The 15,939-nt window shown below is 44.2% G+C and overlaps 1 protein-coding gene across 2 annotated transcripts in view; it reads left to right on the top strand.

Moving 5' to 3' along the window:
* Positions 1 to 15,939, top strand: part of FAXDC2 (fatty acid hydroxylase domain containing 2) — a 32,981-nt gene that overhangs the window by 1,972 nt on the left and 15,070 nt on the right. The window contains exons 2-4 of one of the 2 annotated variants that reach the window (XM_061617457.1): positions 9,692 to 9,748; positions 15,339 to 15,426; positions 15,516 to 15,619. In XM_061617457.1, coding sequence (XP_061473441.1) covers positions 15,341 to 15,426; positions 15,516 to 15,619 — 190 coding nt within the window. In that variant the 5' untranslated portion in view covers positions 9,692 to 9,748; positions 15,339 to 15,340. The remainder of the gene's footprint in view (positions 1 to 9,691; positions 9,749 to 15,338; positions 15,427 to 15,515; positions 15,620 to 15,939) is intronic. The other variant, XM_061617458.1, reaches the window with a different exon arrangement.

Genomic DNA, 15,939 nt, shown 5'->3' with positions numbered 1-15,939 from the left:
CAGTGTTGGCACCAGGTGCACCTTGTCAGGGGGATCGTTCCATAATTTGGGGGCCACCACTGAGAAGGCCCTCTCCCTTGTTGCCATTCTCCGAGCTTCCCTTGGAGTAGGCTCCCGGAAGAGGGCCTTTGATCTTGAACGTAGTGTACAGGTGGGTTCATATTGAGAGAGGCGTTCCATCAGGTATTGTGGTCCCAAGCCATATAAGGCTTTATAGGTCAAAACCAGCACCTTGAATCGAGCTCGGAAACATAAAGGCAGCCAGTGCAAGCGGGCCAGAATCGGTTTTATATGGTTTTATATGGGCTTTTAAGTTTAATGATGATCACCGTTGGTGGAAAAATGAACAATTCGACCTTCGAGGTCCTTGGGATGGGTAAATCGTCATGAGTCTGTCATCTATCGTATGTTGTTAATATAATTGCTTTTATATGTATTGATGACTGTCCAGTATTTCTATCTATTGTTATTAATGTGATTGCATCTGATATTATTGTATTTTATCTTTTTTAATGTACGTCGCCTAGAGTGGCTAATTGCCAGATAGGCGACAAACAAATTAAATATTATTATTATTATTATTATGTTCGGACCGTCTGGTCCCTGTTACCAATCTGGCCGCTGCATTTTGCACAAGCTGCAGTTTCCGAACCGTCTTCAAAGTCAGCCCCACGTAGAGTGCATTACAGTAAGCTAATTTAGAGGTTACCAGAGCATGGACAACTGAAGCCAGGTTATCCCTGTCCAGATAGGGACGTAGTTGGGCCACCAACCAAAGTTGGTAGAAGGCACTCCGTGCCACCGAGGCTACCTGAGCCTCAAGTGACAGAGATGATTCTAGGAGAACCCTCAAGCTACGAACCTGCTCCTTCAGGGGGAGTGCAACCCCATCCAGGACAGGTTGGACATCCACCATCCGGTCAGAAGAACCACCCACTAGCAGCATCTCAGTCTTGTCTGGATTGAGCCTCAGTTTATTAGCCCTTATCCAGTCCATTGTCGCAGCCAGGCACCGGTTCAGCACATTGACAGCCCCACCTGAAGAAGATGAAAAGGAGAAATAGAGCTGCGTGTCATCAGCATACTGATGGCAACACACTCCAAAGCTCCGGATGACCGCACCCAACGGTTTCATGTAGATGTTGAACAGCATGGGGGACAGAACTGACCCCTGCGAAACCCCATACTGGAGAGTCCAGGGTGCCAAGCAATGTTCCCCAAGCACCACTTTCTGGAGGTGACCTGCCAAGTAGGAGCAGAACCACTGCAGTGCAGTACCTCCCACTCCCAACTCAGCCAGTCTCCCCAGAAGGATACCATGGCCGATGGTATCGAAAACCGCTGAGAGATCAAGGAAAATCAACAGAGTCACACTCCCCCTGTCTCTCTCCCGACAAAGGTCATCATACAGGGCAACTAAGGCTGTTTCTGTGCCAAAACCAGGCCTGAAACCCGACTGAACTGGATCCAGATAATCGGTCTCATCCAAGAGTGTCTGGAGCTGGCCCGCAACCACTCGTTCAAGGACCTTCCCCAGGAATGGAACATTTGCTACCGGCCTATAGTTATTTTTTCTGGATCCAGGGAGGGTTTCTTCAGGAGTGGTCTCACTACCGCCTCTTTCAGGCCGCCAGGGACCACCCCCTCTCACAGAGAGGCATTAATCACCTCCCTGGCCCAGCTGGCTGTTCCATTCCTGCTAGCTTTTATTAGCCAAGAAGGGCAAGGATCTAGCACAGAAGTGGTTGCACGAACCTGTCCGGTGAGAATTAAGCACACCTACCTTTCTTTGATGACAGCAGGATAGGGTTAAATATCTTATTTATTTATTAAATTGCTTCCTATAATTATCCCAAAGCAATTATTGAAAAGTATGTTTTATTTTAGAGACTGACACTGAAGATGTCCTTCACTTATACACGATCGTTCTCCTGGCAGTGGCCTTTTGGAGAAAGTTCACACAATATAGTTAATTGGAGGGATTTTTCTTGGGAAAGGAATATATAGATTTCGGAGTTCCTCAGAACTCTTGCTTGCAGTACTGATAAAGGCTTACAGGGTCTAAAAGACTTGCAGGGCGTAAAAGAAGCTGATCAGCAATACAGTCCTGCTTAGAATCATAGTAAAGTTGGAAGGGGCCTACAAGGCCATCGAGTCCAACCCCCTGCTCAATGCAGGAATCCAAATCAAAGCATTCCCGACAGATGGCTGTCCAGCTGCCTCTTGAATGCCTCCAGTGTCGGAGAGCCCACTACCTCTCTAGGTAATTGGTTCCATTGTCGTATGGCTCTAAGAGTTAGGAAGTTTTTTCTGATGTCCAGTCAAAATCTGGCTTCCTGCAACTTGAGCCCATTAGTCTGTGTCCTGCTCTGGGACGATCAAGAAGACATCCTGGCCCTCCTCTATGTGACAACCTTTCATGTACTTGACAAGTGCTATCATATCTCCCCTCAGTCTTCTCTTCTCCAGGCTAAACATGCCCAGTTCTTTCAGTCTCTCCTCATAGGGCTTTGTTTCCAGTCCCCTGATCATCCTTGTTGCCCTCCTCTGAACCTGTTCCAGTTTCTCTGCATCCTTCTTGAAGTGTGGAGATCAGAACCGGACGCAGTATTCAAGATGAGGCCTAACCAGTGCTGAATAGTGGGGAACTAGTACTTCATGCAATTTGAAAACTATACTTCTGTTAATGCAGCCTAATATAGCATTTGCCTTTTTTGCAGCCACATCACGCTGTTGGCTCATATTCAGCTTGTGATCAATGACAATTCCAAGATCCTTCTCACATGTTGTACTGCTGAGCCAAGTATCCCCATCTTATAACTGTGTGTTTGGTTTCTTTTTCCTAAGTGTAGAACTTGGCATTTATCCCTGCTTGTTTTGTATGCCTTATTTCCTTAGAATTCAGCTGCTTTATTGTTCTACATTTTGCCAAAAAACACAAATTGGTGGCATTTTAATTTGGAAACTGTCTTGAGTTCCTCTGCAAAAAGGCAGTAAATAAATGGAGCAAACATACACCAAATTAGTAACCTATGTCTATATCAGCAATACTTGGGGGAGAGAAGCAGGCTAGCAACATATCCTTAAGAGAGGGAGCACACAAAGCTTGCAAATACATTTTCCACATCGATGGAACTGGGGAGGAGAAGCATTCCCCCAACCTCTTTTCAAAAAGATACATGAATACTTATGTGGTTGGCTGGTCCAGTGGAGAAATTTTCCAAAAAGTTCATAAAAATACACTGAGTAGTGCTGTGCATGGACCCCCCCCCCCAATCTGATGTGTGGTTCTGATTTGTAAATACAGATCAGGCCCAATCTAGTCTGGACAAATTCAGACCTGGTCAAGATCCAAATCGCAATTCTGATATTTCAAGAAATCCCACTGCAAAACCAAAATGAGCATAACTTTCTTGTTGTTTGACCTAGGGACATGACCTTTGGAGACATGGTAGCTGCTGTATAGAGGATTAAGTCTTTAGGTGGATAGCACTAGGGGTTTTCACGCTAGCCACCTTTACAGTTTGCTTAAAAAAATAACCTAGAGTGTTCAGTCATGCCAGTTCTCATGCTCCTGTGTTCCTTTCTTCAAGATTTTGGGGAAAAGATGAGTTTGTTTGTTTTTTAAATTAGGTTTGCCACTCTAGACACAAGTAGGTAGCATTAAGTAGGGATGAGCTGGCAGCACTGTGGAGATAATATGCACATAGGGAAATGGCATTTAGAGACATGGTAGCCCCTACCTTGGCCCAGTCATTAACCAAAGTGGAGACAATAGTCAAGAAATCAGAAGAAGGTTAGGATTGGGGAGGGCAGCTGTGAGAGAACTAGAAAAGGTCCTCAAATGCAAAGATGTATCACTGAACACCAAAGTCAGGATCATTCAGACCATGGTATTCCCAATCTCTATGTATGGATGTGAAAGTTGGACAGTGAAAAAGGCAGGTAAGAGAAAAATCAACTCATTTGAAATGTGGTGTTGGATGAGAGCTTTGTGGATACCACGGACTGTGAAAAAGACAAATAATTGGGTGTTAGAACAAATTAAACCAGAACTATCATTAGAAGTTAAAACGATGAAACTGAGGTTATCCTACTTCGGACATATAATAAGAGGACGATTCACTAGAAAAGACAACAATGCTGGAAAAAACAGAAGAGAGTAGAAAAAGACGAAGGCCAAACAAGAAGTGGATTGATTCCATAAAGGAAGCCACAGACCTGAACTCACAAGATCTGAACAGGGTGGTTTATAACAGATGCTATTGGAGGTCGCTGATTCATAGGGTCGCCGTAAGTCATAATTAACTTGAAGGCAAATAACAACAACAAAGCCCCTATAGAGGCAATTAATGCTGCAAAATTTCAGGTGGGTAGCTCCAGGGGATTTCATGCTAACCACCATTAAAGTTTGCTTTTTCCAAGAAAGAATTTTTTCTTAAAAAAAACCCTGTCACATAGGGGGTAGACTGCCAACAGCAGTTGTGAATGAGGGAAAAATAAAAATAGTATTTAATATTAATAATATTCACTGTAATTAGCCATTGGAAATAATAAATCTTGACCCAGAATGCTGGCTAATATGACCACAAGGTTTGACTAGGTCGCTAATAATAAAAATGTGTAACCACACAAGCTGGCTGCTTATTGTTTGTGGGAGCAACTGGAAAATTATTATTGTTATTGCTATTATTGTTGTTGTTGTTAATAATAATAGTAATAATAATAGTAATAATTCAGAAAGCTGTGGCTAAAATGCCCACAAGGTTTAATAATAAATAATAATTCTTAACAATAAGGATAGAATGAAATAAAGAACACAGACAACAAACTTATTTTTAAAAAATGTAAATAAGGATGGGTCTGGAATTGATTTGGAAAGAACAGAAAATATACACAAGCTGAACAAATGCCAGCCAACTTCCATCAAACATTTCTAAGAGACAGAACTTACAAAAGATTTCTGCATTTTAAGATGTCAGCCCTTCCAAGCATTGTAATTGGAGATTGTTGGGTGGGTTGATAGCACTCTAGCTTTCCTCCCTCTTTCCCCACCCTGGTGTTCTCCTTATATGATGTTGTGATTGTTCCATTTCAGACACACTCTGTTTGGATTCACTAGAGACTGTTTTGAGTTACAGATCTGTACAAATATCTACAAATTGATTTGGGATTAACTGGTGTGCTCTGTAGAGATTTGTAGGATGGGGTAGGTATTAGCTCAATTTGGTTTGTGATTTGTACAAATCCAGTGCACAACCCTACTGGAGAGGTAGGAAAGGACTTGCCTCTAATCACCATTGATGAGACAAGCACCATTCAGTTTACGCCCTAGACTCAGTTGCAATCACATTCCACACAGCAATTACAATGGAAGTGTCAGGTAGAGAGGGATGGGGGAAACTGTAAGCAACAACATACTGCAGTTTGAATACTGAGGAAATGCGAGAGCCCAGAAATAGTTCCCTGAGGAAAGTTGCAAGGATTTCCTGTAAGAAAGGACTAACAAGAATTATTTTAAGTACAGGGACAACTGGAAAGGTCTTTAAGATGTTGGCAGGGATTTGTGGAGGGAAACAGCTAATAATGGGAAGGCCAATACTGCCTGAAGATGTATTGAAAATTACCGGCCAAGATTAAGACAGGCACCAATAGAATTTGTTTAAGAAGGCTTTCCCTGAGGTGTGACCCAATCATTTTTAGATGAATTGCACATCTCCAGAAATGGTTTTCTTTTTGAGAATTTGTAGATATGGTTTTATTTGGAGTTTATTGAAATGATTTTTAGTGTATATATTTTTATGTTTTATTTTATCTTTTACACTGCTCTTATGGCTTCATGCTATGAAGTGGTTTATAAATTTGTTAAATGATATTAAAACAGCAGAACAAGTAGCTGTATTGGACAGATGAATTGGTAAAAAAGAGTTTGTAATATGTCTAATCTGTTATTGTCTGCTAGCATGGGATAGTTTCATATTCCTGTTATAGGTTGAAAGGAGCCAGCCAAGTTACCAGACTTGAATAATCCCAAAATAGGAATTCATCCTTGACTTTTAGTGAAATGAATGAAGGGACAAGGAAAAAGGTCCAAAGAATGAACATTCCCGAGTTTATTTTTTGCTTAGTAAGCATGTTGCTTTTCTGGAAGCAAACTGGGTAGCTAGTATCTCTGAGAAACATGGCTATGTTAACAAGGCCAGCACCAGGAGTGATTGGGCCCTTGGACATCAAACTGCCCTGGCCCCACATCGTCATGCTCCCCTTCCATCCCTTACTGATGCAGGCGGCACAAGCTTAAATAGGCCCGCCTGCCCACCTACCTCCTGTGTCATTGTGTCAGCATGCAAGATGGCGACAGCAGTTATCAACCACTTAGGGATGCCCCCACTGCCATCTTGAGTGATGGTGGACATGTACACACAGCAAGCTAGTGCGCCGACATGGTGATGTGGGAGGTAGGTAAGGCTGGTAGACTCTTTAAGTCTGCCACTGGCTGCAAGGGGGAGTGTTTCCTGAGAGGGTAGAGGTCCCGCTCCATGATCTGTGCCAACATCTGGTTGCTGGCCCCCAAGAGCCAATGCTGGCACAGTTCATGTAGTGGGACCTCCATCCTCCTACCTGTATGTTAACATGGAGCATCACTATGCAATTGGCATTGATAAAAGCAGGATAGTGGGCAAAGTGACTTTGTGAAATAGGTCTTTTTTTTAATCAAGAAAAAAAGTTCACAGGATTAGGTCCTCATCCACCTAATTTAGCATGTTTTAGCAGATATTTCCACAGCAGGTCAGTTTTCCTTTTTCTTTTTTTGAAGTTTATGTTCTAGAAGATGAAGGCAAGTGAGAAACCCTGCCGCTGAGAAAAGAACTATCAGCAGGCAGACAGCATTGCTCAGGAGAACCTAACATTGACGCTTCCTGTGTCTTCAGGGTTCTTTCAGATAGTTTTTGGTCCAGCAGGTAGGCCAAGCCGGTTGCACTTTTCCCTGACCTTGGATTTCTGTCAGGCTTGCCAACGCCTTTTACCTGATGTAGGGATATGTCAGATGAAGTGCTTTGAAAATCCCTGTTCTGTATTCTGAAACTATATTAAAGATCAGAAAACTATGACTTCTCGACTAACCCCATGTTGTCCAGATTGGGTGAAATTCTGAATTAGAGATTAAAATTGGGAACATATACATAGAGGCCTAACCAGGTTTCTAATAAAAGGGCTCCTTCTGTTCATGGATGGGACAAATTCAGTGAAGGGTCCCGGCAGCAGAATGGAAAGCAACTTTCACCAATCTCCTTTTCTAGCTCTCTCTGCTACTTCTGGTGCTGCTCTGGAGGGTCTCTCAATTCTCCAGAGCAGATTTACAGGCGACACCAGGGAGAAGGAGAAGTTGGTCAGAATCACCTCCTCTGGCAGGAGTTATCACATGAGCAGAACAATCCCTACTAGCTAAGGTATCAGCATAAAGGAAACAATAACTCTCTTAAAAATTAATGTCAGGGCACTTTCTACCTCCTGATAGCACAGCTTCTTGGTGCTGCCTGCTGTGTTGCTGGGTAGCTGACATCTAGCATGTGGATGTGAGGATATTTACTACTTCTGAAGAGATTAATGACATGGATCAGCTAAGAAGAAGAGTCCAACAGATAGCTTAGGAATCCAAACAATTAGATCTGCTACTCTTATAAACTGCAAAAAAGAGCAGAATCTTCATTTCCTTCAGTTTTAAGATACAGCAAAACTATGGAAATCCCAGGTCTAAAGTGTTGTGTTAAAAAGTGTTAAGCCTTCAGTGGGTGGGGTGCATTGTCATTATACATATAAATGGTAAAAATTAAGAAGTGGTATTCCCAAACAGATGTTTGAGCTGCAGATGGGTCTTCTTGGGTTTGAAAAGTTGAAAGACTATAGGTCTAAAGAATGGTTGCTGTTTTCTATAAGCCTAACCTAAAAGCTTTCTTGGATTACTTTGAAATGGTGTTTATTGGGTGGGGGGGAATCTCTGGACAGTACCGTACAAGTCATTAGTGAGGTTTCAGTTTAAATATTATCAATGCATTTCCACAGCCTTGATAATCAGCATCTTATCCCAAGAAAATAACTACTAGCACAATTTCTGTGGTGATATTTGCCAAGCTCAAGACTGGAAGAATAATGTATTTCAGTTATGCACTGAAATAGTAATTCTGAAAGTAATATGATCTCTTTGATTCTTTGAAATATGCCTAGTTTTGTTCTTTGCTCCATCCTTACTTTTCCATTGACACTAAAGAGACTCCAAAGGTTCAGGATTCACAGATGGTATAAAGCACTTCCACAAAATCAACTACATAACCCTTAAATTGTTCTTTACATTTTTCATGTCTCTGCAGTGACATTGGTACTCATCATACACACTCAAATGTCAATGTTATTATATTATTATTATTATATTATATTTATTACTCGCCCATCTGGCTGGTTGTCCAGCCACTCTGGGTGACGTACAAAGTAAAATACATTAAACATTAAAATGTTAAAATATTAGAACCCAACAATAAAAACTTAACCCAACCCAAAGGCTTGCCTGAAGAACCAGGTCTTCAAAGTCCGGCGGAAGCTCATCATCGAAGGGGCATGGCGGAGATCATTCGGGAGAGAATTCCACAGGGTGGGGGCCACTATTGAAAAGGCCCTCCCTCTGGTCCTCACCAGTCTGGCTGTTTTAACCGGTGGGATCGAGAGAAGATCTTCTGAGGCTGATCTTGTTGAGCGGCATCCCTGACGATGCTGGAGGCGCTCCTTCAGATAGACTGGCCCGAAACCGTATAGGGATTTAAAGGTCAGAACCAACACCTTGAATTGGGCTCGGTAAGCAACCGGTAACCAGTGCAACTCCTTTAGCACTGGAGTGATGTGATCCTGCCGGCGGCTGCCTTTAATCAGACGAGCCGCTGCATTCTGTACCAGTTGCAACTTCCGGACCGTTTTCAAGGGTAACCCCACTTAGAGCGCATTACAGTAGTCTAGGCGAGAGGTGACCAGGGCATGTACTACTGGTGGGAGCAGATGGTTGGGAAGGTAGGGGCACAGCCTCCGTATCAGATGGAGTTGATACAGCGCCGCCCGGCTCACAGCCAAAACCTGAGCCTCCATGGACAGCTGGGAATTAAGAATGACCCCCAGATTGTGGACCTGGTCTTTCAGGGGCAAACGTACCCCATTGAGCACCAGGTCTATATCCCCTAACCCTCCCTTGTCTCCCACAAACAGTACCTCGGTTTTGTCTGGATTCAGCTTCAGCTTATTCCTTCCCATCCAGCCACTCACCGACTTCAGGCACTTGGACAGGGTTTCTACAGCCAACCTTGGTGAAGATTTAAATGAGAGATAGAGCTGCGTGTCATCCGCATATTGATGACACCGCAGCCCAAAACTCCTGATGATTCCATGCAGAATTATGTAAGAAATGTTAACTTTAAAGTATAAGGACAGCTTAACTCCTTAATCACAAGGAACTTTTAAGGAGAGCTTCCTCAAGACATTTTCTATTTATGATGATTATTTTGTGTACCTTTTAAAGGATGAGATTTGTTTAATGAGTATAGGCTTTTTCCAGGCATTTGCTAGTTTTAATGTAAACATGATATGTCATGCATCTTCACCTTCAATCTGTTTAACTTTAATTTGCATATGCAATTGGTTTGCATTTCAGAAGATGAAAGAAGATCCTAAATGCTGTGAACATGATCCTAGAAGACACCAGAGACAGGTAAAGGTACCTCTCCCACAACCTCCACTGGTACAATTTTGCAGTTCATAAAAAAAAGGTGCCAAATTTTAAAAAGCACAGAATTCAAGCCACAGCTGCAAAGGAAGAATTGTTGTTTCCTTTTGAATTCAGTGTTTTACCTGCCCCACAACTGATGTCACATGACATCAGGTGATGGACAAGTGGGTGTGGCTTGGATAAACAGCCTCACAAGCCAAATGGCGAGGTCTAGTGGGCCAAAGGTTCCCACCCAGATGCTTGTAAAATTCCAGGCTTCAGACAAGCAGTATCTACGATATTACTTGTTAATTTGCCTTTGACCTGGATAAAATCCTTAATAATACAACAACAACCTGGCCTTGAGTGGGAGACGAGATAACGCCCAGTTAGTGGTATAATGGTTAAAGCAGTTGTTTATTGCTTGGTGCAGAAGGATGTTTGTATGTCATTGATAGTGCTAGTCAAATGGCCATAGCATAAGGTATGGGCATTAAACCTCCTTGCATTATGTACTGACACACACAATTAAAATGCAGCAGTGGGGAGACATGAGGGTTTAATTTGTTTTCCTCTCCAAAATTCACATACGTAATATTGTATATTGTTTGGCACCAAGTGAATTTCTGTGACTGAGAAACCCTGTACAGGTCAGCTTAGAAGTAAGTTCCGTTGAGTTCCATGGTATTTGTTCCCTAGTGTGTACGTATAGGAGTCAGCAACAGATTCTCAATTAGGGCTGGGGGGTACAACCTTCCCAGGGGTCTGTTCTCCAAAATGATTAAAATCACCTCCAAGCCATAGCTCAACCTCTCTCATGCGCCCCATGTTCATATGCTTACATTTCTACTTACTGAAGTCTGAGAAACTCCCTGGAGTTGCTTCTGTCTGCCTCCTGTGGTGGCCAATCTGCTCTCTGCACTTCACAGCCAATCACAACACATCATACCTAGAGCAATTCCTACCCACCTCCAAGAAGGCTAAGTAAAAGCTCTCACATAGAGGAAGGAAAGGGCTATGTAGGGCTGGAGGATTTTAATTCAATTTATCCCGTTTGTTAATATAATGCATTTTTATATTTTATATTATTTTCACTAATATATTAATTTTATGTGCACTTTCCCCTAATACATGCATGTTTGTAAACATTGGTTGGTTGGAAAACTGCATCACAAAATTCCCCACACTTGCTTTATTAGATGCTGAATTCTATGCATACTAACTCTTGAATGATAATTAAGGCATCACTTCCCTTCATCCCAGCAATACTAGTGTTTTTTTTAATCACTGTTACCATTTATTTATTTTTATTTATTTTATTTCATTTATATACCGCCCTAAGCCTGACGGCTCTCTGGGCGGTGTACATAAGAGATAAAAACAGCACAATATATAATTACAATAAATATAATAAAGTCAAAAACCAAAAACAAACAAATAACAAAAAGCAAACAGCATCATAATACAACATAAAAAGTACAGTTAAAATACACTTTAAAAACAGATTAAAATACACTTTAAAATGCCTGGGAGAATAAAAAGGTTTTCACCTGACGCCGAAAGGATAGCAGCGTTGGCGCCAGGCGCACCTCATCGGGGAAACTGTTCCACAATTCGGGGGCCACCACCGAAAAGGCCCTAGATCTAGTCACCACAATCCGAGCTTCTCGATGAGATGGCACTCGGAGGAGGGCCTTAGATGTTGAGCGCAGTGTACGGGTAGGTTCATATTGGGAGAGGCGTTCCACCAGGTATTGCGGTCCCATGCCGTGTAAGGCTTTATAGGTCAAAACCAGCACTTTGAATCTAGCCCGGAAACAAATAGGGAGCCAGTGCAGACGAGCCAAAACAGGTGTTATATGAGCGGACCTTCTGGTCCGCGTCAACAGTCTGGCCGCTGCATTCTGGACTAGCTGTAGTTTCCGAATTATCTTCAAGGGCAGCCCAACGTAGAGCGCATTGCAGTAGTCCAATCTAGAAGTTACCAGAGCATGAACAACAGAGGTGAGGTCATCACCGTCCAGATAGGGATGTAGCTGGGCTACCAAACGAAGATGGTAGAAAGCATTCCGTGCCACTGAGGCCACCTGGGCCTCCAGTGACAAGGAAGGATCGAAAAGAACTCCCAAGCTACGAACCTGTTCCTTCAAGGGGAGTGTAACCCCATCGAGAACAGGATGAACATCCACCATCTGGGCAGGGGAAGCACTCACCAACATCGTCTCAGTCTTGTCTGGATTGAGCTTCAGTTTGTTCACTCTCATCCAGTCCATTATCGCGGCCAGGCAACGGTTTAGTATGTTAACAGCCTCACCTGAGGAGGATGAAAAGGAGAAGTAGAGTTGCGTGTCATCAGCATACTGATGACAACGCACCCCAAAACTCCTGATGACCGCACCCAGCGGCTTCATGTAGATGTTAAAGAGCATGGGGGACAGTACCGATCCCTGTGGGACTCCACAATGGAGCGTCCAGGGTGTCGAGTAATGTTCCCCAAGCACTACCCTCTGGTGACGCCCCACCAAGTAGGAGCGGAGCCACTGCCAGGCAGTACCCCCAACTCCCAACTCCATGAGTCTTCCCAGAAGGATACCATGGTCGATGGTATCAAAAGCAGCTGAGAGATCAAGGAGAATCAACAGGGTCACACTCCCCCTGTCCCTCTCCCGACAAAGGTCATCATACAGGGCGACCAAGGCTGTTTCGGTACCAAAACCGAGCCTAAAACCGGATTGAAATGGATCAAGATAATCAGTGTCATCCAAGAGCCCCTGGAGCTGGCCAGCAACCACCCGTTCCAGGACCTTGCCCAGGAACGGAACATTCGCCACAGGTCTATAGTTGTTCAAATTATCTGGGTCCAAGGAGGCTTTCTTCAGGAGTGGTCTCACTACTGCCTCTTTTAGGCAGTCAGGGACCATTCCCTCTCTCAAAGAGGCATTTATCACCTCCTTGGCCCAGACAGCGGTTCCGGTCCTGCCAGCTTTCACCAGCCAAGAGGGGCAAGGGTCCAGCACAGACGTGGTCGCCCGCACCATTCCAAGGATCTTGTCAACATCCTCAAGCTGCACAGACTGAAATTCATCCAAGAAATAAGGACAAGACCGTGCTCTGGACGCTTCATTAGGTCCAACTGCTATAATAGTGGAGTCTAAGTCCCGGCGAATGCATGCGATCTTATCTTGGAAGTGCCCAGTGAACTCATCACAGTGGGCTACAGAGGAATCTATAGTGTCCCGAGGGCCAGAGTGTAAAAGCCCTCGTACAATTTTAAAAAGCTCCGTTGGGTGGGAAAGTGATGACTTAATGGTGGCAGCAAAATAGCTCTTTTTTGCTGCCCTCACCGCTACTATGTATCGCTTAGAACAGGCACTTACCAAGGCATAATTGCATTCATCGGAAGTTCGCCTCCATCTGCACTCAAGCCTCCTCCTCTCTTGCTTCATCACTCTCAGCTCCAAGGTATACCATGGAGCTGTATGAGCTCTACATAGGAGGGGGCGCATGGGAGCGATCGTGTCAACCGCCCGGGTCATCTCTGTATTCCACAGTTCCACCAGGGCCTCGACAGGAGCACCAGTCTTCTCAGTCGGAAAATCCCCCAGAGCCCTTTGGAAACCTTCCGGATCCATTAGTCTCCGGGGGCGGACCATTTTAATAGGTCCCCCACCCTTGCAGAGGGAAAGGGACGCTGTGAGCTTAAACTTCAGCAGGCGATGATCTGTCCATGACAACGGAATAGATGAAAAACCGCCAACCTCCAGATCACCATCCCCATCTCCAGTGGCGAAGATCAAATCAAGGGTATGTCCCGACACATGCGTCGGGCCAGTAACAAATTGAGACAGCCCCATGGTTGCCATGGAGGCCATGAAGTCCTGAGCTGCCCCAGATAAAGCAGTCTTGGCATGGACGTTGAAGTCCCCCAGTACCAATAGCCTAGGGGACCGCAACAATACCTCTGAGACTACTTCTGTCAGCTCAGTTAGGGAATTTGTTGAGCAGCAGGGAGGGCGGTATACCAACAAAATTCCCAGTCTGTCTCTCTGGCCCAGCACAAGGTGGAGACACTCCAAGCCAGTCGTCACCTGGACAGGGTGCCTGGTGAGTGAGAAAGAACTCCTATAGATCACAGCAACCCCACCTCCCCGTCCTTCGGTTCTACCATGATGCTGAACCATATACCCAGGTGGGCAGAGCTGGGAAAGAGCAACTCCTCCCTGATCTCCCACCCAGGTCTCGGTTATACACGCCAGGTCGGCATCCTCCTCCACAATTAAATCATGAACAAGGGAGATCTTATGATGTACCGACCTGGCGTTCAACAACAGCACATGGAGATCCAAAGGCCGACTGATAGAACAACCAGCAATCCCGGGGATGTGAGGAGAACTGGAACAAGTCACAGACACTATTTGTCTGGGGCGAGTTCCCCTTACCTGGCACGTTCTCCTCACAACACCATACCTCCCATTACCCGTCACTACACTAATTGGGGCCCCCCAAAGTCTCCCCGGTTGATGTATAATACTCTCTCCCAGGCACATATTAAATAAAAAAGAAATCACATATACATACACACCTGGTTTCATTCTCACCACATAAAACACTTTTACACCAGTACGCACGACAATTCACAAAGACACACATACACACACTTCATCAATCACCCAATACAATAAACATTCACACACTACAACCAAACAAAATTAATTAACTACAAACTTCCAAATAAAAACTATCATATACCACAATAACAATCATTCATACCAACACAATACACATTCAATCTTATTAGTTACATCCAGGTGGCAGCAATGAGTTAAAATGTTGCAATCTCAAGGTCGCAACTAAGTTGGTAACAGTAGCCACACTTAAAGGAGCAGCGGCAACACAATGATGGTAAAGGCGACAATAAAACAAGGAAACAAAGCCACAACAGTCCTCCAGAAACAACGAATGCGATGCCCACGACCCCAAGACAACAGCGACCCGCTCCGTCTCCGACCACAAAGATGACGAAACACAAACGGCGAAGACAACGATGGCAAAGACAGCGTCCAAGCAACAAGGAACAGCAGCAACATCCGGCAGCATACAGGCGAAGAGCAGAAGAGCAGGACGAACAACGGCAGGGCAGAACAACGGCAGGGCAGACCGCAACGATGACAAACAGCACCCACGACGACAGCGGCCCAAGAGCAGCGGCACCACAGCACCAAGGGCCCGAGGCCCGAAGAGGAGCAGCCATGCCAGGAAAAGCTTTGTGTCTGCTGAAGTAAAAACATCCCAAATAGGACCAATAAAAAGGAAGCAGCCCTAGTTGCAGCTCTGTACATCCCATAAGCCATTTGGAAGAAAACAGATAGTGCTGAAATTCAGGCTGTTCTTTCCAGAGCATGAAACTGCAGCTTTGACAGAACAAGGTGCTCTGGCCTCCCAGTGAAGAATGTCAATTATGTCAACATTTTCAAAATAGTATGTAACTTTTGAGGAGTATTATTATATCCCCATATTCTGTGCTGCTTATTCCCTCTATTTTTTTTTTTTATTGATGGTGGAGATGTTCTTGCTTACCATTTGTTATTCTCAGGCATGGAAGTTCTGGGACTCAAAGATCGCTGCCTTCTACTGGGCCCTGGCCTGCTCATGTTTCTTGAATTCAGGAACTCAGTCACATGGTAAGGTCACTGGAGCTTAATCATGGTTTGAACACATGATTCTAGGAAAGTGGCAACCACCATTGTTGTTATATCACTTTGTGTTTCAGGCACCTGCAGAAATTCTGGGAAGCCTCTGGCTTCTTCTGGCAGACCCAGCGGGAGAATCTGCACCACCTACTAGGGGGAAATGAATGGCTGAATTTTTTATTAGGTGAGTTGCCTTGAAATGTGTTAAGTGACTATTTATTTACGAGTGTGAGGTTGTGGCCAAAGACCTCGGTATTTGTATTTACAGTATGTAGAGCACCGAGTCGCCTTGCAGCATTTTCACAATTACTAAATGACAATAACAGTCCTGATATGTTGCAAAAAGGTGAAAAGGATGAGCAGTAGTAAGAGCCCCTCACCCGCACCAGCAGTAGGGACAGGTTCTGTTACCAAAACTACTGCTATGCTATTGATAGTGATGGCATTACATCAGCAAGGAATATTTTCTATCTGCAAATACAAGGTCCCGGCTATAAAGCAGGG

This window comes from Rhineura floridana, chromosome 3, assembly GCF_030035675.1.
Source record: "Rhineura floridana isolate rRhiFlo1 chromosome 3, rRhiFlo1.hap2, whole genome shotgun sequence".
In the NCBI taxonomy this organism is placed as follows: Eukaryota; Metazoa; Chordata; class Lepidosauria; order Squamata; family Rhineuridae; genus Rhineura; species Rhineura floridana.
This window is presented reverse-complemented; position numbering and strand designations above follow the sequence as displayed.